This window comes from Mirounga angustirostris, unplaced genomic scaffold (genome assembly GCF_029215605.1).
Source record: "Mirounga angustirostris isolate CCGP_5_RB_7025 unplaced genomic scaffold, mMirAng1.0.hap1 SCAF_2, whole genome shotgun sequence".
Taxonomy (NCBI): Eukaryota; Metazoa; Chordata; class Mammalia; order Carnivora; family Phocidae; genus Mirounga; species Mirounga angustirostris.
This window is the reverse complement of record NW_026991710.1, coordinates 58,833,802-58,859,509: the sequence shown is the minus strand read 5'-3', so window position 1 is coordinate 58,859,509 and position 25,708 is coordinate 58,833,802. Positions and strand designations below refer to the sequence as shown.

Genomic DNA, 25,708 nt, shown 5'->3' with positions numbered 1-25,708 from the left:
TTATTTTTTTCTTTGTTTGAGTCCAGGATTTGATCTGGAGTTGATTGATATTTTAGAGTTATGCATGATATTTTCTTATTGCATATTTGCTGTTAAACAGGCCCCTCACACACCACACCAACCAAGCCAAGAATTTAATAGTTAGCACAAGAAAAATCTCTAACTGTAAAGAAGCTGGTGGAGAATATTGAGAAGAGTATTAAATCAGGAGTCAGGGTGCTGAGGATCTAGGTCTGCACTGTCCAGTACAGTAGCTATTTACATTTAAATTTAAACTAAATAAAAATTAAAAACTCAGTTCTTCAGTCCCACTAGCCACATTTTAGATGTTCAACACTCACATGTGTCTAGTGGCAACTGTATGAGACAATGCGGATTCATAGACCATTTCCATCATCGTAATAAATTCTATTGAACAACATTGTTCTAGACCAAGAATATTTCGGTCTCAAGACACTTTTAATCCCTTTAGACATTTTTTTTAGTGTTTCATGTTCTTAACTTTTATTTTTATTTTTAAATTAAGATAGAATTGACATACATTATATTGGTTTCAGGTGTACAACATAATAATTCAATATTTGTGTACAATGCCAAATAATCACCAAAATAAGTCTAGTTAACATTCATCATCACAGGTAGTTACAAATATTTTCTTGTGATGAGAACTTTTTAAAGACCTACTGTCTTAGAAACTCCAAATATGCGATACAGTATTGTTAACTACAGTCACTATGCCATACATTATACCCCCAGGACTTATTTATTTTATAATTGGAAGTTTGTACCTTTTGATCCCTCTTCACCCATTTTTTCCACCTCCTACCCCCTGGCCTCTGGCAACCACCAATCTGTTCTCTGGATTTATGAGTTTGTTTTTTGTTTTTGTTTTTGTTTTTGTTTTCTGATTCCACATAAAAGTAAGACCATATGGTATTTATCTCCCTCCCTCTGACTTATTTCATTTAGCACAATGCCCTCAAGGTCCATTCATATTGTTGCAAATGGCAAGATTTCATTCTTTTTTAAGTGCCTCAAGACACTTTTAAACTCTTAAAAATTATTGAGGACCCCAAAGAGCTTTCTTTAAAATATGAATTATAACCATAGTTATTTACTGTATTAGAGATTAAAACTGAGAAAATTTACACCAACTCACATTCCATTAGCCATCAGAGTAATGACACCATCACATATCATATAGTCCCTGGAAAACTCCATTGTAGAGGGGGTTGGGGGGAAAAGGCAAATAACATCTTAATGTTGTAAAAATGTTTTGACCTGACAGACACCCTGAAATGGTCTCAGGGTTTCCTAAGGATCCCCAGACCACACTTTGAAAACCACTGACTAGACCCAACTCTGTGAATACCTAGTTCTTTTATTCCCTTTTTCTTCCAAATGCTATCATGCTTATTTTGCCCAATAATAAAAAATCAATGTCCTGATGATTTAAAAGGTTTGGCAAAGTAAATTTTTTTTTTTAAATCAAAGTCAGACTTCTTTGAAGGGGAGAAAATAAAGGCTTTCTCACCTCGGGACTACTTCTAACTGAAGGGAGGCTTAGCAGCTACTCCAATGAGGAGTAGATTAACCATAGTTTGGATTCAGTGGGTTTTAGCGATTTCTCTGCTTTGACCTCAATGGGGAGTAGATTAACCATAGTTTGGATTCAGTGGGTTTTAGCGATTTCTCTGCTTTGACCTCAGTAGATTTTCCTAAACACATGTCAAACTCACAGTGGCTCAGGCTGAACAGCCTCAGACAGCAGCTTGATATTTATACTTCGAATTCTCCCAATGTAATTTGTGTTAGCAATCATGTCGCCATACTAGAAAGGAGCTCTTGAAAGATCATTATGCAGCACAAATGATAAGTTCCAAAAAAAAAAACAAAACAAAAAAAACAAAGTCCTGAATCTGACCTAAGCACCAAGAAAATGATTTCAGAATGTTTGGTTTTAGACTAAGTAGTCACAGGTCTTTGCTACTTGGTTCTGAACATATGAAAATATTATACAATGCTATTCCTGATCCTGAACTTTCAGAGTGAAAACTTTCTCTGTCAATGTACTTTTCCTGAGAGTAAAATTGAGTTGCTGACAAAGCACGTTGTAATAGGTTAGCTATAATAGATTTTGCAAAGATGTCTTTAATAAAAACAGGATCTTTTCTGGGAATTTGTTAATCTTCATTCTGTTAATGATCTGAATTTCAATGGTTTTAATTATAACAACTCAAGAAAGATTCCACAGATTTTATTAGTATCTGTGATCCAAGTTGCCCCTTGCTAGGATGTCTCTTTATGTAAGTGCATGATGTCTGAGATACATAAGGAGCGGAAACAGGAAAGGAAGAAATCCCGCTGCAGTGGTAAAATGTAAAACCAGGTTGGTGAAACACATCACCCAGTGAAGTTGTTGCCCCTTGTCCTCTGATGATTCTCTGCTAGTTCTTGACAAGAGAGAAGTTACTCACAAATAATCTACTCTGTCAGTGACCAAGTCCTCTTTCTTCCTCTTCTTTCTAGGTGGTACCAGTTTACCCTTCAAACCCTTCAAAAACATTTTTAGGTAAGCCGAGTGTGTATTCTGAATAAGTGTGAACTTTGAAGCCACCAAGGCAAGTTTCTTGAGTGATGCTGTTTGGATGGGCTGCTGGGTTGATCTGGATTCATGTACAGCTACTTTAAGTGCTTGAACCAGAGTTATCACTGAAGGCAGCAGTATGAGGGGACCTTCTTCATATATAACCCGAAGAGAAAGAATCACCTCTGTAGGTTCAGAACAGCCTGACTCCTTCTTCACTATAACCCATCCTCAGATAGAATCAGGAATAGGCAGAATTATTCTGTTATTGATCTGGACCTCATCTAGTTACTTCTCCAACTTTGCTTTGGAAATGTATCACTTCTGAAAACCTCGCAAATGTATACTCTGTTGTGCTTGGGATCATATGGTAGTGTGACCATTTTGACTTGAAAAGAAAGAGGAGAGGCTTTGTGAATTAAGTTACCTATTGAACAATCAAATCACTGCAAATTACAATGTTTAGATAGCACGTTGTAATGGATTAAATCCAAAAGTACTGTAAACCTTCTAAAAAACTAAACTAGTATTTAAAAAATTATTGCAAGCAGAGTCTGCCTTAGGCTAAATTTTATATTCAGTATGCACTGAGTCTTTCTTTTGCTTCCTAACTGCATTCTCTCTCTCTTTCTGGTTGATGATGATAACATCCTCTTATGTTAAAGAGTTATATAAACATCCTTCCATCAGGGCCAAGTGCCTTTCTCTGTAAAGATGTCAGATTAAAGTTAGTACAAACTCATTTGACCATTTCCTGCCTCATCATTCCAAATTCACGAGCCCCAAATGTTGGTCTATCCTCTTGGGGAAGTCCATGTTTTATCATGCTCCTCCTGATCTTCAGGGATGGGACCTTTACAGCTTGTTCCAAGTGCAGAGGCAGTGACAGTGCCCAGTGTAGATGTACCTCAGAATTATCTGCCCTAGGGAAAGAAGCAGGGAGAATTCACCACCAGTATCCTCCAGTATCCACTGGTGGCAACAAGAGAGTCAACCATCTCTCACTTCTGGGTGCTCCCATGTCATAAAAGTTCTAGGGTGTAAAGCAAGAGACATGCTGTGTAGCTAAGTCCAAGTATTGTCAGGTAATACCTACTCAGAGCTGTTTATTGCATGAATGCCTGGGTAGAGGGTGAGCCCAGAGGATGTGAGACAGGGCACAACCAAATAAAATAATTAGAAATATTAATAAGTAATACAAAAGTCTATGGACTGTGTGGGAATGTTTTGTCTTGGTGCAGAAAATAAAACGTAAGCATTCTGGCTGAATTTTTCTGGCAAAAACATGATTGATTTGTCTGGATACAGAATGTATCCAAGGAAATAAATTGAGCATAGAGCTGGGCAAGATTCCTCTGGTTCAATGCTCTGACTGTTCTCGCATCCTACTTCTTGGTATTCCTGAACAGTTGCCTTTGTTCCCAGTTTGTTGGTCTCTGAGAATGTGGCCAAGCAAAGTAGGTTGAGGTTTTACTGATAAAGTTCCTTATTCTCCTAATCTGATGGCTCACAATGAGTCAATATGTGCTTTGGCTGGGCCTTTAGGTAATACCACTGCCACTCCGATAGACTGCAGCTGCCTGCCCTTTGGTTGGCTTGGATCAGTGCCTGGGTTGCTCCTCTGCTTGCTAGTGGTAAAGGGAGGTCAGCCAAGTCCATCATGGGTCAGAAGTTAGGCCTTAGACAGCATTGTTGATGGGAGGAAGCTAAGAGAAGCCAGAGAAATAGGAGAAGAAAGGAGTGGTCCTCTTCCTAAGAAATAGCACACTCAGATGTAGGCTGGGGTTCTAATCATGACTGTGCCAAACAGGATGAAGAAGGGGTGGTTACGTGATGAACGTGGATTTCCCAATGGCACCTTGATGGGCCAACCTTTATCATAGTTTTGTGTTCTAATACAAATGTCTGCTGCTCATCAGAGTCAAGGTCAGGTATGCTAGTTGGTCTTTTAGGGAACCTCCAAGTAGTGCTCCTTACAACTTCCTGGATTATGAGTCTTGATTCAATTAAGATAAGAAAAAATAAGTTAGATAAAAGACCAAAATACCACCCTTACTACTAATAAAGCTGATATTAAAAATCACAATTTATGGGTAGATGAACATGACAGAGAACAGAGCAGATCACTTGCCATAGGGGCGCAGGTGGCTCCCATGAGGAAGATAAGCGGAAGATGTTATGTTATGCAGATCCACTTGGTTTATTACAAACTCATCCATCTAAATAATCTTTTTTTTTTTTGAGAGAGAGAGAGAGAGAGTGCATGCAAGCAGAGGGAGCAGGGACAGAAGGAGAGCGAGATAGAGAATCTTAAGCAGGGTCCACACAGGTGCCCCTCCATCTAAATAATCTTAACCTTCCTCTCAGAAGCAGAGAGACCAGATTAATGAACTTTTTAATACACCTTCTTTTCCACAGGTAGATACATCATGAGGGAGTAGAAGCAGGTAAGTTTACAGGTAAAATGCCTGCTTTTCCTAAGCGGTACAACCAGCAGCTCAACTTGCACACCCCCCGCCCCCCTCCCCATCTCTTCTTTGTGGGTAGGCTTGCTGCCGGATCCTTTACCTTCACACTATGGCTCATTTTGCCGATGTAGATTTTGACTTCCCTGGGTCAATATTGAGACTGATAAAGAAAGATGACAAGGAAACTGAAATTTATGAAGAAAATCTTTTTATACCCATTTATTTACCCAATGGAGAAAGAAAGCTTCAAAGATAATAAGATACATGCTATTTCAATGATTCTAAGACTCATATTTGATTACATTTTAACATCTCCGAAGTCATGATATACTTACCAGTAATGGGGAACACAGATTATTTGACTGATATTTCTCCTTCTAAACGGTATGTAAAATAATGATGACTTATAATCTGTAGTGTCTAAGAATGAATAAGTAGCTTATAAATGACGGACCTCAAATTTGTCACTTGGGTTGTGTGATTTCAAACTTCAGAATATTTTTTGGCCCACAACAATTTTCCCCTGAAATATCCAGGCAATTAAGGCAACACACGTGTTTCATGTTCTATGCAAATTATTTCCTCCCTTCCCCACATCATTTCACATATTGTCATGCAGTTTGACATTCAGTCTTGCTTGACCACATCTGTATAGAATTATGCTCCTGGGGGAACCAAATTCCTTCTTTTGTGAACCAAGGCTTCTCAATGAGTTTTATGAAGTGGGCTGATGAAACATGTTCATTATCACAAGTTGAACTAATGGTAATTGAATGTTCCAGCAGCTGGGCCTTGCTAGAAGAATAAACTGGGGCTGACACTTTATGTAAATTCAAGTGGAATGTGAGGGAAAAGGCTAGGGAACTTTTCTTATTGCTCAAGACTCTTCCCTTTTGCAATCAAGAAATGTGGGAAATAACTGTAGTGATTATTTCATAGCTGATTTCTCAAGCAATGCTTTGAAATTTTTTCAATTAAATAAATCTTAAGTGTCTCCTCTGTGCAAATCATGAACTGGTTGCTTCAGGAGATAAGACGTGCCACCTGCCATTGAGAGTCTAACATGACACAAAAAGGGACTGCACTCATGACTAATAGGAGAATGAGAGCGTCAGACAGGTGATATGGGGTTTTGGAGAAGGAAGAAATCACGTATGTATAAGAGAATCAAGAGAAGCATCACTGAAGCAATGGCAGAGCTTCAAAAACTTGGGTGAAATTTTCTCAACTAGAGATGTGATTGAGACTTCTGGTCTCCAATAATCTAGGTCATCTGGAGTCCCACTCTCACAGGAAACAAATAAAAAGGGTACATAAAATATTTTGTAAAGCTCTTTTAAAAGCTGAAAAGCCAAAGCAATAAAGAATTATTAGATCAAGATTTGAAGAAAATCAGGAAATCATATATATAAAAGGGCCCTTTGTCCCTAAGGAGATTCCCCTCATTCCCCCAAATCTGAACTCTAATTTTGATGACCCATATATAATGGCCAGTTTAATAGAAGACAGCTGTCAATGAGTTCATAATGCAGGAGACTGCACAGATAGGCTAAAGAAGACCCAGGTGTAAGCCAGCCCTCAACCATATTTCATGCTGAATGGCTAAGTCCAGGTAATATTAAACTTCAAACTTTAAGATTTGAGGTAGTCCTGGCCCGACAGAGATTTGGAACACAAATCAACATGGGGAAAGGCAATGAGCAGTATGTGGGCATACACCATCTTCAAGTTCAATATAGTTTGTTTGCTGCTGGTAAGGATATGACCACATTGATGCAGACACTGACATTACTAACATTGTGTAAGGGTGTGTGTGTGTGTGTGTTGATTACACTATAAATTTCCACATTTTAAAACTGGTATCTTTAATGACAAAGAATCTTCCTGCATTTGTGATTTTCTCAAATTATGATACTGGGTGAATATTTAAGTAAAGAATATCCAGCTCAATATTTTACCTGGATTACATATCTTTCTCTCCATGAAATGGTTTCTTATTCTAATAGTACCAAGTATAGTGAGTCCTTTCAGAGAATGTCTATCTTCAAAGTATGCTAATCATGGTTCAATGTCCTTTGAGAACTTGTAATTAAAAAAGCAACTTTTTCTCAATGGGTATGACAGACAATTTCCTTCAATAATTTGGGTTCTTGTAAGGTGTCACGTATCTGGTGCATGCATGCTATAGCCAGCATATTAGCCTTTTGAAATATGAGTATAAAATGCAAAGCATTTTTTTTTCCTTTAGTCTCCATTGTTGGATCATCTTCAGCTTCAACTTTCTGACTTAAATGCTAGTCCATCCTGTGACCTCTTCTCAATTTTATCTACAATCAGGACCTAAGTTAACTTTCTTTTCTAAATCTTATTTTTATTTTTTTTAAAGATTTTATTTATTTGTCAGAGAGAGAGCACAAGTAGGGGGAACGACAGGCAGACAAAGACGCAGGCTCCCTGCTGAGCAGGGAGCGAGATGCAGGACTCGATCCCAGGACCCTGGGATCATGACCCGAGCCAAAGGCAGAGGCCTAACCGACTGAGCCATCCAGGCATCCCAGGACCCAGGTTAACTTACTTAGGTTTTCATTATCTAAGCTTTCATTACCACTTGTATGCTGAGGATGCTTCCACTGATGTCTCCACCTCTCACCTTTCCTCTGAGCATCGGGACAGATGTTGCAACTGTTTAACGTCTCCACGTAGATGTCCAACACACATCTCCAAACTTGCATGTCCAGAAGAGAACTCTAGTTATCCTCTGACACCAACTTGCTTATCCCTAGTCTTTATTTAGTAAAAGGCACCACCATTCATTCAATCACTAAGACCAAAACTGTGTTGTCTACTTTGACTCTTTACTTTCTTTTGTTTATACACTGCATCAAATCCATCAGCAAATCTGTTGACTTTATCTTCAGAATACATCATTCGTTTGATATTTCTCACTCTCCCTCCTCTTACCTCCTTAGTCCAAGTCACCATCACGGTCTCATGGGAACCACTATGAGAGCCACCAAACTTGCCTCTTTGCCTTCTCTCTTACCCCACACCCTCATTGTCTGTTCTCCGCACTCTAGCCAGGGTGATATTTATTTATTTATTTATTTATTTATTTGACAGAGAGAGACACAGTGAGAGAGGAAACACAAGCAGGGGGAGTGGGAGAGGGAGAAGCAGGCTTCCTGCGGAGCAGGGAACCCGATGCGGGGCTCGATCCCAGGACCCTGGGATCATGACCTGAGCCGAAGGCAGATGCTTAATGACTGAGCCACCCAGGCACCCCGCCAAGGTGATATTTAAAATGAAACAAAACATTTCACTCTTTTGCTCTCAAGTCCTTCAATGGCTCCTCATTACACCAAGAATAAAATCTAAAATCTTTTCCATGGCTGCAAAGTCCTTTATCACAGTCCCTGGCTACCTCTTCAGCTTCATTTTTGAGACCATTCCTCACATTCACTCCACTATGTCAACTCTTTTTTTCCTTATTTTTTCTAGAATGTGCCATTACAATTTCATTTCAGGAATTTTGCTCTTCTTCTTTCATCTGCTGGGAATATTCTCCCACCAAATATTCACATGACTTGCTCCCACATTTTATTTGGTTTCTTGTTCAATTGTCCTCTCCTCAAAAAAATCTTTCTGGACCATCCTAGCAATTCCCTTGACCATTTATTTTTTTCCTTGTCCTATCTAATTTTTCTGATATAAATCTCGGAATATATAATAATATAACCTGTATTATGTGATATAATTGTTTATTTGTTATTGTATTGTATCCCACACTATGATATAAACTCCATGAAGACAGAGCTTTACTGCATCCTTGGTTTCTGGAAATAAGCCAGGATATGGAGGCACTCAACACATGCACCCCAATATTTATAGCAGCAATCTCCACAATAGCCAAACTATTGAAAGAGCCTAGATGTCCATCAACAGATGAATGGATAAAGAAGATGTGGTATATAAATACAATGGAATATTATGCAGCATTCCTTTTATTTTTTAATTATTTTTTTTCTTCAAATTTTTACTTAAATTCTAGTTAGCTAACATATAGTGTAATATTGGTTTCAGGAGTAGAATTTAGTAATTCATCACTTACATACAACACCCAGTGCTCATTACAAGTGCCGTCCTTAATCCCCATCACCATTTAGCCCATCCTCCAAGTCACCTCCAATTTTGTTTATTTTTTTAAAGAACCAGCTCTTGGTTTTATTAAATAATCTCACATTGGAATTTTAGAGAGGCAACTCACTTGTGCTACTTCTCTGTGAACCTGTTTAGTTCCCCATGAACCCTTTGGGAATATCCCATCAGTATGTCCAACACTGGGTTTTTGTAAAATGTAAATTAGCTGTGGGAGAGTTGGGTATTGGGCATTGATTCTCCATGTTATGAAGCAGTGGTTCTCAATATTAGTATTACTATGGTTATTATTGCTGAATATTACCTGTTTTATCATCACCCTTCCTTCTGCAAAGAGCCTTTTGAAACATGATTTTTCTAATCAATCACCTCTCTTCCATAAAATTTTAAGACCATAGACATACTGTATATCTGTTCATGTACTGTGGCCCTTTGGAAGGCCAAGAACCAGTGTAACGTCTAAGATTATTCTACTTTCCAAAACCAATTTTTTGTCTCATTAGGGATAATTATCACCCTTACTAAGGATGCAAATCTTCTATAACTCCAGGTTGTATACTCAGTACTCATTAGTTCTCTCTGTATATAAACTTTAACCAAAGAAAGTAGGTGGTTAAAGAGAGAGTTGCATAAATTTCCATCTAACCCAGTCTGGGGAAACATTTCCTAACGTAAGTGATGTAAAGGGATTTTGTTGTTCTTGGATTTAGAGAATAGCAGAGCATGATTGACTGATTGATTGATTTATCAGATATTTATAAAGTGCTTCCTATGTACCAAGCACTATTTGTGGACTGAGGATGGACTCGATGTTATAAGACATAGAAAACTTCTCAGGTGTTGTTCTGCAGTGATATGCACAGATAGTAAATAGTGGCTGATAAAGTAACACTTGCTGCTTTCTTTCTATCTCTAAGACACCATCCACCTTTCTCCTGTGCGTGTGTGTTTTCCTGTCCAGTTTTGGATTTCTAAACTTGCAGTCTCAAATCTCAGAGGGCATGAATCATCCACTGTGCCTATCCTCAATTTACCTTGAGAGAAGTATTAGATTAAACAATGGCCTACTGGATCTCTAGTTCTCAAACATTACTGTGCCTAGGAAACATCTTGGATATTTGCATATCATATAGATTCTTGGCCCCTGGATACCCTCTTCCACACTAAGAATTTGATTGAATTTAGAGGGTGGTAAATCAAATGTGGCATTTTTACAAATAGAGAACACATTTTGAGAAACAGGGCACCAGACTAAATAAATTTTTTGAGGGCAAGATCTTTGTTTTATTCACTACAAACATCTCCAATGTCAAAGCCAATGGTTGAATTTGCTATTTTATCATAATAAATTATCTTTAAGTATATATCTTTTAATGTATCTTCCTTTTGTGATATATCTATATTTATATATCTATTTATTATTTTTCCCTTACCTATGTTTTTAATATTTTTCCTTAGACATATATTTTACTGTCTAAATAGATAAAAATTAGGCATATCAGCTTTTTCCCATTTTGCATATAAGCAATATACTTTGTCACATTCACTGTCCTCACCTCACCACTCCCTAAGATTAGTTTTTTGTTAAAAACTGGTTTATATAATTTTCTTAGAAATTATCCCAAAGGCCAATGAAAATTAAAAGAAAATCCCAGACAGGTGATCTTTCATAATAGGCCAACGCTGAACCAAGTCTTCATTTCTAATCTTTGAACATAACGATTTTTCTGTGCCATTTTCTCAAATTTGTTACAACAAAATTTGTCATGCAACAAAATTGTCATTGTCCAAGTGAATCATGTCAATATAGGTAAATAGAATCTTTTTCTTTTTAGATAATAGAGAGAGAAATTCATTATGTACTGTTTGTACTGAGGCTTCCCAGGTATCTCAGGCTGTTTTCTGTCCCTATCACCTCTCTCCAGTGGGGTCCCAAACAACTTCTCAAGCAAGAGACAGAGGACATTAGTCTTCTCTCCTGGCTTTGTTTTCTATATTCCCTCCTTCTCGCCTTCTAGGCCATCCCCCTCTGCCACCCAAAAAAGATATCCATAATCAGTTAAAGCAAGGTGAAAAATGTCAGCTGTACAAACAGCCTCACAGACTTTAAAATCCAGCTGGGCCTTGACTAGAACACTTTGCTACAGCTACTTAACAGGTGGAAGAGGTATTTTTCCTAGAAACATGACGACATTGCATATATACATATGAAAACAGGATCCCTAAATGTAAGAAATAGTTGCCTAGAGAGTTGACAGCCACCCATTTTGAGTGTAAGGTAAGGAATGGAGAAGAAATGCAGTCAGAGCAAACTTGACTTGCCTTGGGATGACGATGGTTTGAATAGTACTTACCTCTCAAATGTGAAGAAAGCTGGTCATTTTCGAGATCCCAGCTGGATTAAATAGTGCACCACTTCATTTATCCATCAGCAAGATTAGAAAGAAATCTGTTCATAGTTGTTAAAGTATAGATATTCGGGAATATATTTCTTAAGACAATTCCCACATAAAGGACAGAAGTTAGCAATAGCAAAGTCGGATGAGGTGACATTCCAGTATTTAAACTAACAAGCTAAGGACAAACCTTCATGAAATATAGTCCCCTAACCAGGCAGAATCCTATCTGCCCCAATAGAGTAAGACCAACCTTTCTCTTATTTCTTCCCCTTAATTCTCCACCTGCTCCTAAATTTCTGCCTCATGGCTCTATCATAATGCCTGAGATTCCACTATTGCATTCATTTTGGGACGGGCTAAGGTTTATTTGGTTTTCAAAGCCCAGTCACTACTACACACCTATTTTATCAAGTTCCCACTTGCCTTTTAGTCTTAGCTTTTGTGTGGCCTCCTCTCTGAATCCCAACCCCCATCCTGTCCCGGGGGCAATGGCAGCCACTCTGACCGGGCTTTCACGGCCCTGCCCTGCCTGTCTGAGTTCCCACCTGTCTGAGTTCCCGCCATACGACCAGCTCCTTGTAAAGTATCTTAGAAGGTTTGATGGAACAGCAAAAGAGACAGCAGGATAAGGAGACCCAAGGGTACTGGTGAGGGTAAGTAGCAATTGTAAATAAACTGATTGGGGTAGGCTTAATCGAGAAGGTGATATTTGAACAAAGACTTGAAGAGGAAACAACCAGTGCAAAGGCCCTCAGGCAGGCATATGTATGAGTTGTTTAAGGGTCATTAAGCAGGTCAATGTGCATGAAAAGAGTGAGCAACAGGACTTAGTAGAAGGTGAGGTCCTATTATTAGTGATGGTATTATGGACTGAATGTTTGTATCCTCCCAATACTCAAATGTTGAAGCCCTAACCCTCAATGCTTATTTGGAAATAAGACCTTTATGGAAGTAATTAGGGTTAATGAAGACATAAGGGTAGGACCCTGATCCAATACGATTAGTGTCTTTATAAGAAAAAACATCAGAGAGCTCATTTTCTCTCTCTCTCTCTGCCATGTGAGCGCACAGTGTGAAGGTGTTTGTCTGTAAGCCAGGAAGAAAGTTCTCATCAGAAGCTGCCCATGCTGGCACTCTGCTCCAGCCTCCAGAATGGTGAGAAAAGCCATGTCTGTTGTTTAAGCCACCTAGTCTATGTTCTGTTATAGAAGCTCAAGCAGACTGAACCTGGGGGGAGAGGTGGGGGGAGTGGCGTAGGGCAGACATAAGGTTTTGTTGGCTATTCTAAGAACTAGGGCTTTTCTGTGAGTGAGTGAGTGAGTGAGTGAGTGAGATGGGAAGTGATCGAAAGGAAAGTTTTGAATAAAAGAATGACATTATCTGATCTATGTCTTAACAACACCACTATGGCTACTATTTTGAAACAAATTGTGGAGGTGAGGATGACAAGTATAGAAGCAAACATCAATTTGGAGATGATGGCATCCCCGGGTGAGAAAGAAGCCTGGCTCAAACCAGGGAGGAGTAGCTGAGGTGGTGAGAAGTGATCAGAATCTAGATATACTTTGCAGGTAGATTCAACAGGGTTTTCTGACAAAAATAATACCTAATGCATGGGTAAAAAAAAGTCAAGAAAAACCTCAAGTTTTTTGGCCTGGACCATTGGGAGAATAAAGTTGCCATGCACTATAATGGAGACTTGCAGGTAGACCAGATTGTTGGGAATGACCAAGAGTTCCATTTTGGATATATTAACTGTGAAATGGCTGTTAGAGACTGAAGTGGTGATGTTCAGTAGGAAGATGCACAAGTCTGCAGTTCAGGAGAGGGTTCAAGGGTGAATTTTGAAGTATGGGCATCATTGGCACATAGATGACATTTAGTCATAAGACTGGATGAAATCACTAGGATCTGTTCTTTTCGCCTTCTCTACTTGGAAATTCTTTTTCTTCTTCCCTACTCATTGTACTGCTTCTACATTTTCTAGGGTCAGAACAAAGGTAGTGGGATACAGAGGAAGACAGCAATTTTTTTAAAGGGCTTTTTTTTTTAAAGATTTTATTTATTTGAGATATTGAGAGAGAGAGAGCAAGAGAGCACAAGCAGCAGGGAGGGGCAGAGGGAGAGAGAGAAGCAGGATCCCCACTGAGCAGGGAGCCTGATGCGGGGCTCCATCCCAGGACCCTGGGATCATGACCTGAGCCAAAGGCAGATGCTTAACTGACTGAGCCAACCAGGCGCCTCAGGGAAATTTTTCTTTTTAACTTAATTGGTACTGTTTGTGGTTCTTTCTTGGGTAGCTGACTGGTTATGCATTATTTTTTGTTTGTTTGTTTGTTTGTTTGTTTTATTCTTATGTTAATCCCCATACATTACATCATTAGTTTTAGATGAAGTGTTCCATGATTCATTGTTTGTGCACAACACCCAGTGCTCCATGCAGAATGTGCCTTCCTCAATACCCACCACCAGGCTAACCCATCCTCCCACCCCCCTCCCCTCTAGAACCCTGTTTGTTTTTCAGAGTCCATCGTCTCTCATGGTTCGTCCACCCCTCCAATTTCCCCCACCTCATTCTTCCCCTGGTTATGCATTATTTTATAGCAGGTTACACATGCTACCTTTTTATGGACCTATTGGTTAGTTCTCCAGCTATTCTTACACGAAGTACTCTGCATCTTTCTGTTCCCTGATTCGGGGGTGGGTGGGCTAGGATGAGATGCAGGCCTCACCTAACTTCTTATGAACCTCTCCCCTTAACTTCTGCTTCTACGGCACTATACCTCTAGTTTCCTTCTGCTTGTGTTTCTTTGATCTAACAGGAGACTCCTTTATAGTGTCCCCCAAAGGTGACTTAGCCATTATACTTAGAACTATATACAAAACAGACTGAATGGAGATGAACTAAATAATGGCAGTAATTATGTTAATTTAGGGGGAATTGAATAATTACTTTCCCATCTATTACCCAAAATATATTGTAATGTGGTTAAATTTCTTTTTCAGTAAAAAACAATATATGTATATATAATTTTTGTATGCAAATATATTAGTATATTTTGTATATAAGTATGTATGCAGTATTTTTGTATAATATACAAAATGTTTATGCACATATATTCAACATAAAAATACTATATAGTTTTTACTGAATATTTATACATGCACACACACATATACTTCTCTTTGTGTATATCAATATGCACACACGCACACACATACACACACTTATCTATGTTTAAAGCTTAAACTTACCTTTGTTCTTTCCAGAAGATGACATTGCTGCAATGTATTGATTCATTTTAAGACATGAACTACTTTTAAATATTCTAGATTAAAAAGATCTTTTAAATGTAAGTTCATTATTCTTAGATATGATGTCTGTGACCCACCCATTAAAAAGCCTGTTTTCCAGCAGTCCTAATCTAGAGAATATCTATTTTGGAGAGTGGTTGGTTCAAACCTCTCAATTTGAGCAAACTGCGTTTCAAGATAGAGAAGTGCTATGACAGCAAAACACAAACTCCAGGTACCATTAAGAACAAATTTAGTGGGCACCTGGGTGGCTCAGTTGGTTGAGCGACTGCCTTCAGCTCAGGTCATGATCCTGGAGTCCCGGGATCGAGTCCCGCATCGGGATCCCTGCTCGGCAGGGAGTCTGCTTCTCCCTCTCCCGCTCCCCCTCTTGTGCTCTTTCTCTCTCTCACTCTCTCTCTCAAATAAATAAATAAAATCTTTAAAAAAAAAAAAAAAGAAAGAAAAAGAACAAATTTAGTGAATTAACTACACTAAAATAGTACTTTTTCCATGGGGGAAAAGCCAAAATAAAATAAAAACACAAATGGAAAATACAAAATAAATACTTTGCAATTTATTTTGCAGAAAAATATTTATTTTCTTAATGTATACATGTAGCTTAGAAATAAATAAGACCAATAATGAAAAAAAAATTTTCCAGAAAGTGAAATATAAATGGCTGCAAAAAAAAAAAGAAAAGAAAAGAAGCCCAACATCACTCTTTTTAGAGAACTATAGACTCAAACAATGAGATAGTAGTTTTCACCTATCAGTCTGGCAAAGATAAAAAAGTTGGACAAAGCACTATCATTACCAGTACATTTCATTTTCATAGTCTAATAGAGGGAGTTTAAATTAGTGCAAATTCTTGGGAACTGTTTTGACAGTGTTTATCAAAATGTAAAATGCACGTACCCTTTGATTCAGACACTCCTGTTCTACATATTTATATTACAGGTATACATGCATAACTTGTATACACAAAAGATAAATACATAAATGTTCACTAAAGCATTATTTCTCACATAAAACGGAGTCTGGAAAGACCTAAATAGGGGTGCCTGGGTAGCTCAGTCTGTTAGGTGTCTGCTTTAGGCTCAGGTCATGATCTTTGAGCCCCCCAAGTGGGCTTCCTGCTCACTGGGAAGCCTGCTTCTCCCTGTCCCTCTGCTCTTCCCTCTGCTCATGCTCTCTCTTTCTTGCACACTCTCTCTCTCATAAATAAATAAAATCTTAAAAAAAAAAAAAAGACCTAAATGTCCATCAGAATAGACTGGTAAGCTGAACAATGGTACATACCTGCAATAAAATATTCTATACCCACTCCCCATCCTGAGCAAGTAAATAAATAAGTAAATGTACTGAAATGAGACAATGCTCTCATTTATGTCATCAAATATGCTGGTACATGTAGAGAACATTTCTGGGAATATATACCCACCAAAACTGGTAAAAATCATTATTACACCTAGGGATGGAAACCAGACAACTCAGGATTTGGGGTGGGGGGAAATTTATTTTTTCCTTTAAAAAAATTATTCTTTCCTTTTAAAAAAAGGATATAACCCCTTACACTGTTTAAATTTTTACCATAAATGTTTTCTTTCAATAAATATAACACACATCTATTTGCTGATGTAAACTTTGGCCCATGGGTAAGAAATGATGATTGGCCTGCCTCATAGGTGAGGGATTCTTCTTATGTGCTGGTAATCGTATTTTAGAACAGTCACTTTGTGGTGAATCAGACTGTTTGGAATGGAACCTGCTGGAGTCATGGATACTAGTTAGAAGGCTATTTCAGGGAAACTGTTGAAAGTTTGAGAAGGCCAGAACTAAGACATTGGGAGGGGGAAGAGGGAGAAGGGCTGAATGAGGGTGGAAAAAGGGTGGAGAAGTGTAAGGATCCAGAGCGTGGCTGGATGTGGGGCAGAAGGGGAAGGGCAGTCTATGACGATCCCTAAATTCCTGGCTTAGGCGACTGGATGAATGGTGTAATAAAATAGAAAGAGCATAATAAAATAGTGTAATAAAATAGAAAAATAGAGGAACAGTGAGTTTGGGGAAAATAACAAATGTCTCTCCTTCACCCTGAACTCCCTGTCTCAGGGGGTAGGGCATAGTCATGGGTAATAAATGCGTGTTTCAGGATAGGAAGGGGGTACAAGGTAGGGGGACAGTTCTTTTCAGCAGTGACAATAATTGAATCTCAAGAGAAGAGAAAAATCCCTGTGTGAATGATGAGTTCTGGAAGGAGGTTTGGCTAAATTAAAAAGATAATCATATTTTTGTTGGCACCAAGAAGAAAATGCAGAAGCAGGCATCAGTCCAGACCAAGATGATAGCATCTGATGATCCAGTGGGGGAAGGCTGGTTTTGCTGGAGAGAGTAGCCTTCAGGATGTCTTAGACGGCCTGATGAGTTACTGTGTCATAGGGAAGAAATGCTCCTCACCCAGAAACACAGAGAGGGTCTCTTTCTGGAGGTTTTATGTCTCAGCATCCCACAGTCTGGGTGTAACCAGGGTGGAGCTGGTTCTGCTAACCAAAGCAGAAGTAACGGAGATAATAGAGTAATGGAGGATAAAAATCAGGATTCCTGGTGTCCTGCGTTGGGTCTGCCACTATCTGGCTTTATAATCTTTGGCAAGTCAGTTGTTTGTGTTTATTTAAAAGCTTCCCCTGGGGGCCCCTGGGTGGCTCAGTTGTTAAGCATCTGCCTTTGGCTCCGGTCATGATCCCAGAGTCCCGGGATCCAGCCCCGAGTCGGGCTCCCTGCTCCGTGGGAAACCTGCTTCTCCCTCTCCCACTCCCCCTGCTTGTGTTCCCTCTCTTGCTGTCTCTCTCTGTCAAATAAGTAAATAAAATCTTAAAAAAAAATAAACTTTATAAAACAAAATAAATAAAAGCTTCCCCTGTGAAATGAGATAAAATGCGAAGCAAATGTAATTTTGACAGTTTATATAGACATGGAGCCAATAACCCAGACTTGAGAGGTATGGGAAGGCCTCCCAGAGGAGGTGATATACAAACTAAGACCATTCCTCAAATCTTAGTTCCTTTATATGTTAGGTCAGGTACAGAGGAAGGAGGCAGGGCAAGGGGAACCGATTTAGGTGGAGGGAACAGTATGAATACAAGCTTTATGCCAAGAAATGGATAGTACCTATGGTGATTAACATAACATAATAAAAAAGAAAAAAAGAAAAAAAAAGAAATGGATAGTACCGTCACAAAGACAATGAGTAATTGGATGTGGCTCCTAGAGCATAAAGAGTTGAAAGGCATTCACTTCTTTAGTTCTTTCACTCACTTTTTAAAGTAAATATGAGTGTTGACATTTTATAGAAGAAACTGAAATTCAGAATTGTTACTTGCCTGAAATCACTTACTCTGTAAATGGTAGTACAAATAGGATCTGTTTGCCTCAAATCCTGTGTTAACCATTACTTTTTACCACTTCCCCACATTAACACATTAAGATGGGTGGGGCTGGGGGGGCGGTGAGGAACAAAGGTATACCTTTCTCAATACATGCAGCACGTTACATTTTGAAAATCCCTTTGAACCTAAAGAAAAGGATCATAGTGAAAAACTGTAAAATGTGTGAGATGCTTTCAAACCGCAAACATTAGGAAGCAAAAGATATCCAGTAAAATTAGTTAAATAAATAAATGAATCACTAACCCTGGTTTCTTCTTGGTAGCTTACTGTATCCTTTAGAAACTGTCTCGCATTTAGGCATAATTGACCCAAGCTAAATTTGGTGACCTTGATTCTTCATTATAAATGTGCACAGAAAGCCACAGCAACTTGCTATTCTTTTACAGCTAATTCATTCTCAGCAGTTCCATTTTAGAAAAACCGTGTATGTATTCCAGAGACCTAATGCAGGTGTGACCTTTTCTTGAGCCCTCCTTCTCGAAGCACTTGCCACACGGTGTAGGTCATGCTTATTCATTCTAAGGTCTTTCTTCGTATTTGGGATCTTGCAGGTTCTTAACGATGTAGTTGGGTATGAATTTTATTTTTCTATCATGCTTAGAATTTGTTGAGCTTCTGAATATGAGGATTTCATCTGTCTACAAAATTCTTAGTCATTATTCTTTCAAACATTACTTTTCATCCATTCTCCCTCCTCTCATTGTCTGGCACTCCTTTCAGAAATAAGTCAGATAGTCTCAATACTATTCTTGAAATCTCAGCCTTCTTTTTGCATATTCTATATTTTCATCTCTCTGGTGCATCCTAGACTCATCTAAAATGATGATCTCTCCAGCTGAATCTAATCTATTGCTTAAGCCCACCGAGTTGTCTACCAGCAACTCTGGAAATGGCCTGCTTCATCCTGCGATGGCTGCTGGCCATGTCTCTATAGGTGTTTCCACCCTCCTGGCCTAGGGTGCTAGACCATGAGTGGGTGCATGACACAAACTGTGTCAGCTTGATCCCTTTCTCTTGAAATTTGGAATTTTATACTCTCAAATATTCAGTCTTGTACCTGTGGTCCTGAGAGAGTTTTTGCCTCAAGCCCAAACTCGGAGCTAATTGTTAGTGTATAGCTTAATAACATGTTTTTGCCACCATCCACAGCAGTAAAACTTGCCACCTGCTTCAGACAGCTTAGAGGCTTGTGGATAGAATTGTGGATAAGACAATGTGAATAGGCACCATAAAACTGGCTTTCTTAAGTACTAATTGGGGACTGACTTTATCATTTTAATAATAATAATGATAATACGTTACGATTTTTCATGCTTACTTTCCTTTTTTTATTTTTAAAGATTTTATTTATTTATTTGACAGAGAGCACAAGCAGGGGCAGAGGGAGAGGGAGAAGCAGACTCCCCACTGAGCAGGAAGCCCAATGCAGGACTCGACCCCAGGACCTTGGGATCGTGACCTGAGCTGAAGGCAGACACTTAACCGACTGAGCTACCCAGGCACCCCTCATATTTATTTCAAAGCAATTTTTATCTTATTATCTCCTCTTAACAATCCTGTGGGGAATGAAGGTTCTTTGTTTTGTTTTGTTTGCCATGTTTTCACATTTGCAAAAGAGTTCAGAGAAGTTAAGATACTTGCTCAGAATTGCAGAGCCTAGATCTCTGGACCTTTTGCCAAGAAGGGCTCTTTCAATACATGCATGTCACCTCTTGAAAGTACAATAGTTTCTCCTGAGGAAATACGTTTTCTCTTTCACCTTTCTTTTCCCCTTATCACACATGAAGACACACATGTAGTAATAGAATCCTTCGAAAGATTCAATTCATAAGAAACTCTCACTTAGGTGTTTCTTCATCCTACAGTGGTTAAGTCCCAGATGGCCTTGTCTGTATCCCTTGGCCACAGTTGATTGGACCTGTGTGGACACCTGAATCAATATAGCCTATAAGATCTTCTCTCCCAGGAATTGGAAATTGAATCTGAGAGAAAGTATGTTACTTTTTGTGGATGACTTGTCACAGAGACCCAAAAATCAGAGAGAAGAGAGAAACCCCAGGTCAACAGAGAGAGACAAAGACACAGCAGATGACAAGAGAAAGTCCTCAGGGCTCCAGTGTCTATGAACTGAATCCCTTTCTGCTACAGATGGAATATTTGTGTCCCTCCAAAGTTCATATGTTGAAACCCTAATCCCCATGTGATGGTATTTGGAGGGGGGGACTCTAAAAGTAATTGGTTCATGAGATAAGAACCCCCATGTATGATATTAGTAGCCATATATATAAAGAGACTAGAGAGCTAGCTCTCTTTTTCCACCAAGTGAAGACACAGCAAGGAAATGGCCATCTATAAACCAGGACCTTCCAAGAACTTGACCATGCTGGCACCCTGACCTTGGACTCCTGGCTTCCAGAACTGTGAGAAATAAATGTTTGTTGTTTAAGCCAACAATTTGGCCTAATTTGTTAGCAATTTGATAATTTGTTAGCAGCCCCAACTGACTAAGACATTTTCTGAAACAGCATTCCTATTCATTGGCTCCAAGAGAATATCACTCATCTGTTAACACATTTTTTTCCTTCAGAAACAGTAAAAAAAAAAGAGAGAGAGAGAGAGAGATTTTATTCATCAATATGGTGTTGCTAATGCAAAAATTTTACCTAGGAGAAGTTAAATGATTAGAACATAACTTTAGCTCTGTGTTTTCCATTTCATCTTTCTGAGGCATCATCTTGTGATCTTTCCTGGGTCTTGATGGTCTTAAATTTCCTCTCCTCCTCTTCCAACCCAATGACTTTATAGCTTCCTTGGTTGGATCACTTTTACTCTTGGCTGATGTTATCTATTAAGTTTGCTTTATTTAAGAGTAAATTCTTAAAATTTAAGACAATTCTATTATACAGCTGTATGAACCCCATTTTCTTCTTGTTAAATGCATTGATCTTATAATGAATGAAAAATTCCTTTAAAAGGAGTATTTTAGTTTTGAAGACTATAGATTACTTTATACTGAGATCCAAAGTTGTGGGCGACTAGTTACAGCCTTTGGAACTCAAAAATTCAAGCAATTAAGAGGCTGGAGTGTTGATAAGTTAATCAAGAAACATACTGTTAAGAATATGTCAAAGGATAGAGTTGAGTGAAAAGCAGTGATCAAATGCCAGAGTACACTAGGAGTTAAGTGATAGGGTACAGCATGGAAGATGTGGACTCCGTTAAGGTATATTGAGCCTAACAGGGAAACCTCTCACCTATTATATGAATTTGGGAGATTATTCTCCCAACATAATAGAAATTTCATTACTTCTCCTTCCATTATTCCCACACAAGTAGCCAATCACCTGTCTGAAAACAATGTTTAGGTTGTCAGAATGAGCAAAGAAGGCAGTTCAATGTAGTCATAAATTAGCATAAGTTGGTGCTACTTTCAAAGAAAATTCTGGAGGATGTCCAAGCTCATGATGATACCAAGGGCTCTCGATACCCATAGGATGTGATGTTCCTTGTGTGACCATCAGTTAGGAGCACTACAATACAATCAGAGCGGCACGTAACTATACAGATACACAGGATTACCCATGTGTGGTGCCTTGTAAGAAAAAAGAAAAAACCCTGAGGAATAAAGACAAAAGCCCATGTATTTGGTAAGCTGAAGATTAATAATAGCCATAATTAACCACTTTACATGTATTATCTCTATTTCTCCCATGATAGAGCAAAGTAAGAACAAATGAAATCATATAAATCCCAATGTTAAGTGAATTAACCAAAATGGCATAACTTTTAGCTGTGGATCTGGAACACTAAACCATAGCTATATGATTCACAAGCCCAGGCTCTTCCCACCACATTATACCTCTCAACTGCCAAGGTGATCCTCTGGTGAATCATAGCTCTGCATACCCTTAATTTGTTTTCCTGTTTATTTTTTAACTAAAAAACCCCACAAAATTTAGTTTTTCCATTATGACTGGTCATCTCTCTCTTCTTACACACTGCTATGGCTTAAAAATCCCCCCCAAAACCCTAGTTTGATTTTTTTTTTCCAGAAGTTAATCCAAATACACTCCCATTATCACCTGCCTGTCCTTAGTGTAACTTCTCCATTCACCAATTGGCAAATTCTATTTGGAGTCTAGTTTCTAGAAATGTTGTGCTGGAGATAAATTTTTTTTCACAGGGGAATTTTTTTTCTTAAAATTTCTTTCATCAAATGTGTCTATTGCCTGCCTACCTGATCTGCATAAGACAGCTTCTAGCAATTTTAGGTCATTTTTATATTCATTGGGGATGTTTATAACACAGGTCAACTTGGATGGTATGTTAAATAGAATGCATGCACCAATGGTTCTCAAACTTGGTCATGCATCAGGGAGGCTTATTAAAACACAAAGTGTTGGGCCCCACCCCCAGAATTTCTGATCCAGTAAGTCTGAGCTGAGGCCTAAGAATCTGGATTTCTAACAAGTTCCTAGGTGATGGTAATTCTGCCGGTTTTGGGACCACACTTTTGTATTTTCTGGTATAGACTTATTCTGATCTTACTGTAATTTTATTCTAACCTACAGCAAAGTCTGTATATATCCATAGATATCTTTAATTAAAAGACAAGAGAGAGTCTGAATATGAGAATCCTTGGCATTAATTATACCTGTTGATAATCTTTTTGATAATAATCATCACCCATTCAGCCTCAGGATCCAGACAAATTAATGTCCCATCTTTCAGTGCGACTCTGAAAAAAAAAAAAAAAAGAGCATTTTGGTTAAATGATAATTGTATATAATTCAATAATGCTTTAAGTTTATTGATTAAAATTTCAGCAACATGAAATTTAATGCTTAAAATGAACATATGGATTTATTTCTCAAACTACATTAATCAAATATTATTGGAATATGACTTTCAGTCATACCAGTGTACATAATGAAATTTTAAAAATCAACTAAAGAATAATTTTTTTCTTAGAGTTTTTGAGATATCAACTAATTAGCAAACATTTATTGGACTTATGCTACACAGGTGTTAGACTCTGGGAAATCTACATAAAGGTCATATCTTCCGGGTTTCCAGTTATCAACCACTTACTATACATTCTTTATCATCATACCTGTGCTAACTGTGTTAGCTTTAAGGAACTCAGTAAAGCCTCATTTATTATTGGGAGAGGGAAGGAGAACATAAATTGCTTATTTAAATTAATTCTGTAGTTTAAATTACTTCTATAGTTTTCAACTGTACTTCACAGAACCACAAATCTCTACCTCTGAAGTTCATTACATAAAGACCAGATCACAATAAAAATGATAATGATAATAATGTAATAATAACCCTTGAGCAAATTGCCAATACAAAGATGGCCACAAAACATCAAACATAATAGTGAAAACTTGAAAGTATTCCCTCTGAATGCAGAAAGAAGAGTGCCTGCCATCTCCACAAAGCTAGAGAGATAAAAGGCATAAGCTTCCAAAGAAGGAAACTAAACAGACATTATCGCCAGATGACTGGACCACCCAAGTAAAGAATTGACAGTTGCAAAATCAATACAAAATTTTATGTCTAAATCCTAATAACAACGGGAACATAAAATTTTATAAAGCTATTCCTTACAATAGCATCAAAAAATATAAAGTGACTAGAAATGTGCTTTTTTTTTTAGTAATAAAAAAGACACAGAAGGTCTTTATGGAGAAAATTACAAAACTTTGTTTAAAGACATTAAGGAAGCCTTTGATAAATTGAGAGCTATTTTATATTCTTGAAATAACTTATTCTTGAAATAACTTCTTGAATATGAAATAATTCATATTCTTGAAATAACTCATGACTATTGACATCACAAAGATGTCAATAATTCACAAATTATAATTTCAAAGAAATTCACTCAAAATTATAATTAAATTAGTGCAAATTTGCAAGCTGCTTCTAATATTTATATGGAAGAGCAAACAAAGCTCTAAGAAAATCCATTCTGAAGACGATGGGAGAATTTTCCTTTCTTAATGTCAAGAATTAGAATAAAATTAATAAGGATGGTGTACAAGTATAGACAATTTGATTAATGGGACAGAATAGAGAGGTCAGAAATATCCTTACACATTAATGGGAACTCAGTTTATGATAGAAGTAGCAGTGCTGGATTAATTGAGGAACCATATAGAAAAATAAAATTGTATCATTCCCTCACTTCACATACAAAATCAGTTCCACTTGGGTTAAAGTCTTAAATACAAAGGAAAAAAACTAAAAACTTTAGAAGACAATATAAAATATTTCCGTGAAGTCTGTGGAAGAAAGTTTTTTGAAACAAGACACTGAATGTGCAAACCAGGAAAAAAAAAGCATATTGCTTAACTCAGTATACTAATTGAAAGGACACCATAGAAAGAAGGAAAATAAGAACCACAAATTGGAAAATGAGCTTTGCTATACATAAATCTGACAAGCGATTAATATCCAGAATATATAAAGAATACCTGTGAGCCAATAGGGAAAAGATAGTATCCAAGGAGGAAAAGAAGCAAAGAAATGAACAGAAATTTCACAAAAGGAGGCACACAAATGCTTATAAACATATGAAAAAATATTCAACCCCGTTAATAATGGATAAATGCAAATTAAGAGAACAACTAAAGCATACCATTATATACCCATCAGGTTAACACCACCAGATATTGGCCAATATATGAAGCAACAGATGGTTTTATGTAGGAAGGAGTGTTCATTGGTACCTTAATACAGTAATACAATGTGGCATAACCTAGTAAGGTCAAAGGTGTGCAAACCTTAAACCCAGCAAGTAATTCCTAGAGAAACTCTGATATACATGAACCATATATAGAGAATGTTGATAATAGCAAAAATCTGGAAAGAACCCAAATGTGCACCAGTAGTGGATTGGAGAAGCAAATTTCATATTTATTGATTTAGTATTCCTCTGACGGGATGCTGTGTCATTTAAATTGAATGAACTACAGCTAAACATGTCAGAATGCATGTATGCAGAATAAAATATTGAATAATAAAAGAAAGTCCCAGAAGAATATATTCAGCATGGTGCCCTGAAGTTCAAAAGCAGGCTGTCTTATAGAGAGAGGCAAACCATGAGAGACTCTTAACTATAGGAAACAAACTGAGGGTTGCTGGAGGGGAGGGGGGTAGGAGGATGGGGTAACTGGGTGATGGGCATTAAGGAGGGCACGTGATGTGATGAGCACTGGGTTCTATGTAACTGATGAATCACTAAACTCTACTCTGAAACTAATAATACACTACATGTTAACTGACTTGAATTTAAGTTAAAAAAAAAAGCAGTTTGTCTTAGTTCATTTGGGTGCCTATAAACAAACAACA

The 25,708-nt window shown here is 37.9% G+C and overlaps 1 protein-coding gene and 1 long non-coding RNA gene across 5 annotated transcripts in view; one reads left to right on the top strand and one right to left on the bottom strand.

Annotated features, from left to right (window-relative positions):
• LOC123842827 (growth-regulated protein homolog gamma-like) overlaps nucleotides 1-25,708 on the bottom strand; it is a 65,482-nt gene that overhangs the window by 25,620 nt on the left and 14,154 nt on the right. The window contains exons 4-5 of one of the 3 annotated variants that reach the window (XM_064584583.1): nucleotides 23,004-23,087; nucleotides 15,488-21,941 (exon numbers count right to left, since the gene is read on the bottom strand). In XM_064584583.1, coding sequence (XP_064440653.1) covers nucleotides 21,809-21,941; nucleotides 23,004-23,087 — 217 coding nt within the window. In that variant the 3' untranslated portion in view covers nucleotides 15,488-21,808. Of the gene's footprint in view, nucleotides 1-15,487; nucleotides 21,942-23,003; nucleotides 23,088-25,708 lie in introns of those variants that run through there. The other 2 variants (XM_064584586.1, XM_064584585.1) reach the window with 2 other exon arrangements.
• The window catches only part of LOC135363597 (uncharacterized), a 69,606-nt gene that overhangs the window by 38,894 nt on the left and 5,004 nt on the right, over nucleotides 1-25,708 (top strand). For both annotated transcript variants that reach the window (XR_010409422.1, XR_010409421.1), the window contains exons 3-4: nucleotides 2,530-2,572; nucleotides 5,006-5,034. This is a non-coding gene — a long non-coding RNA (uncharacterized LOC135363597). The remainder of the gene's footprint in view (nucleotides 1-2,529; nucleotides 2,573-5,005; nucleotides 5,035-25,708) is intronic.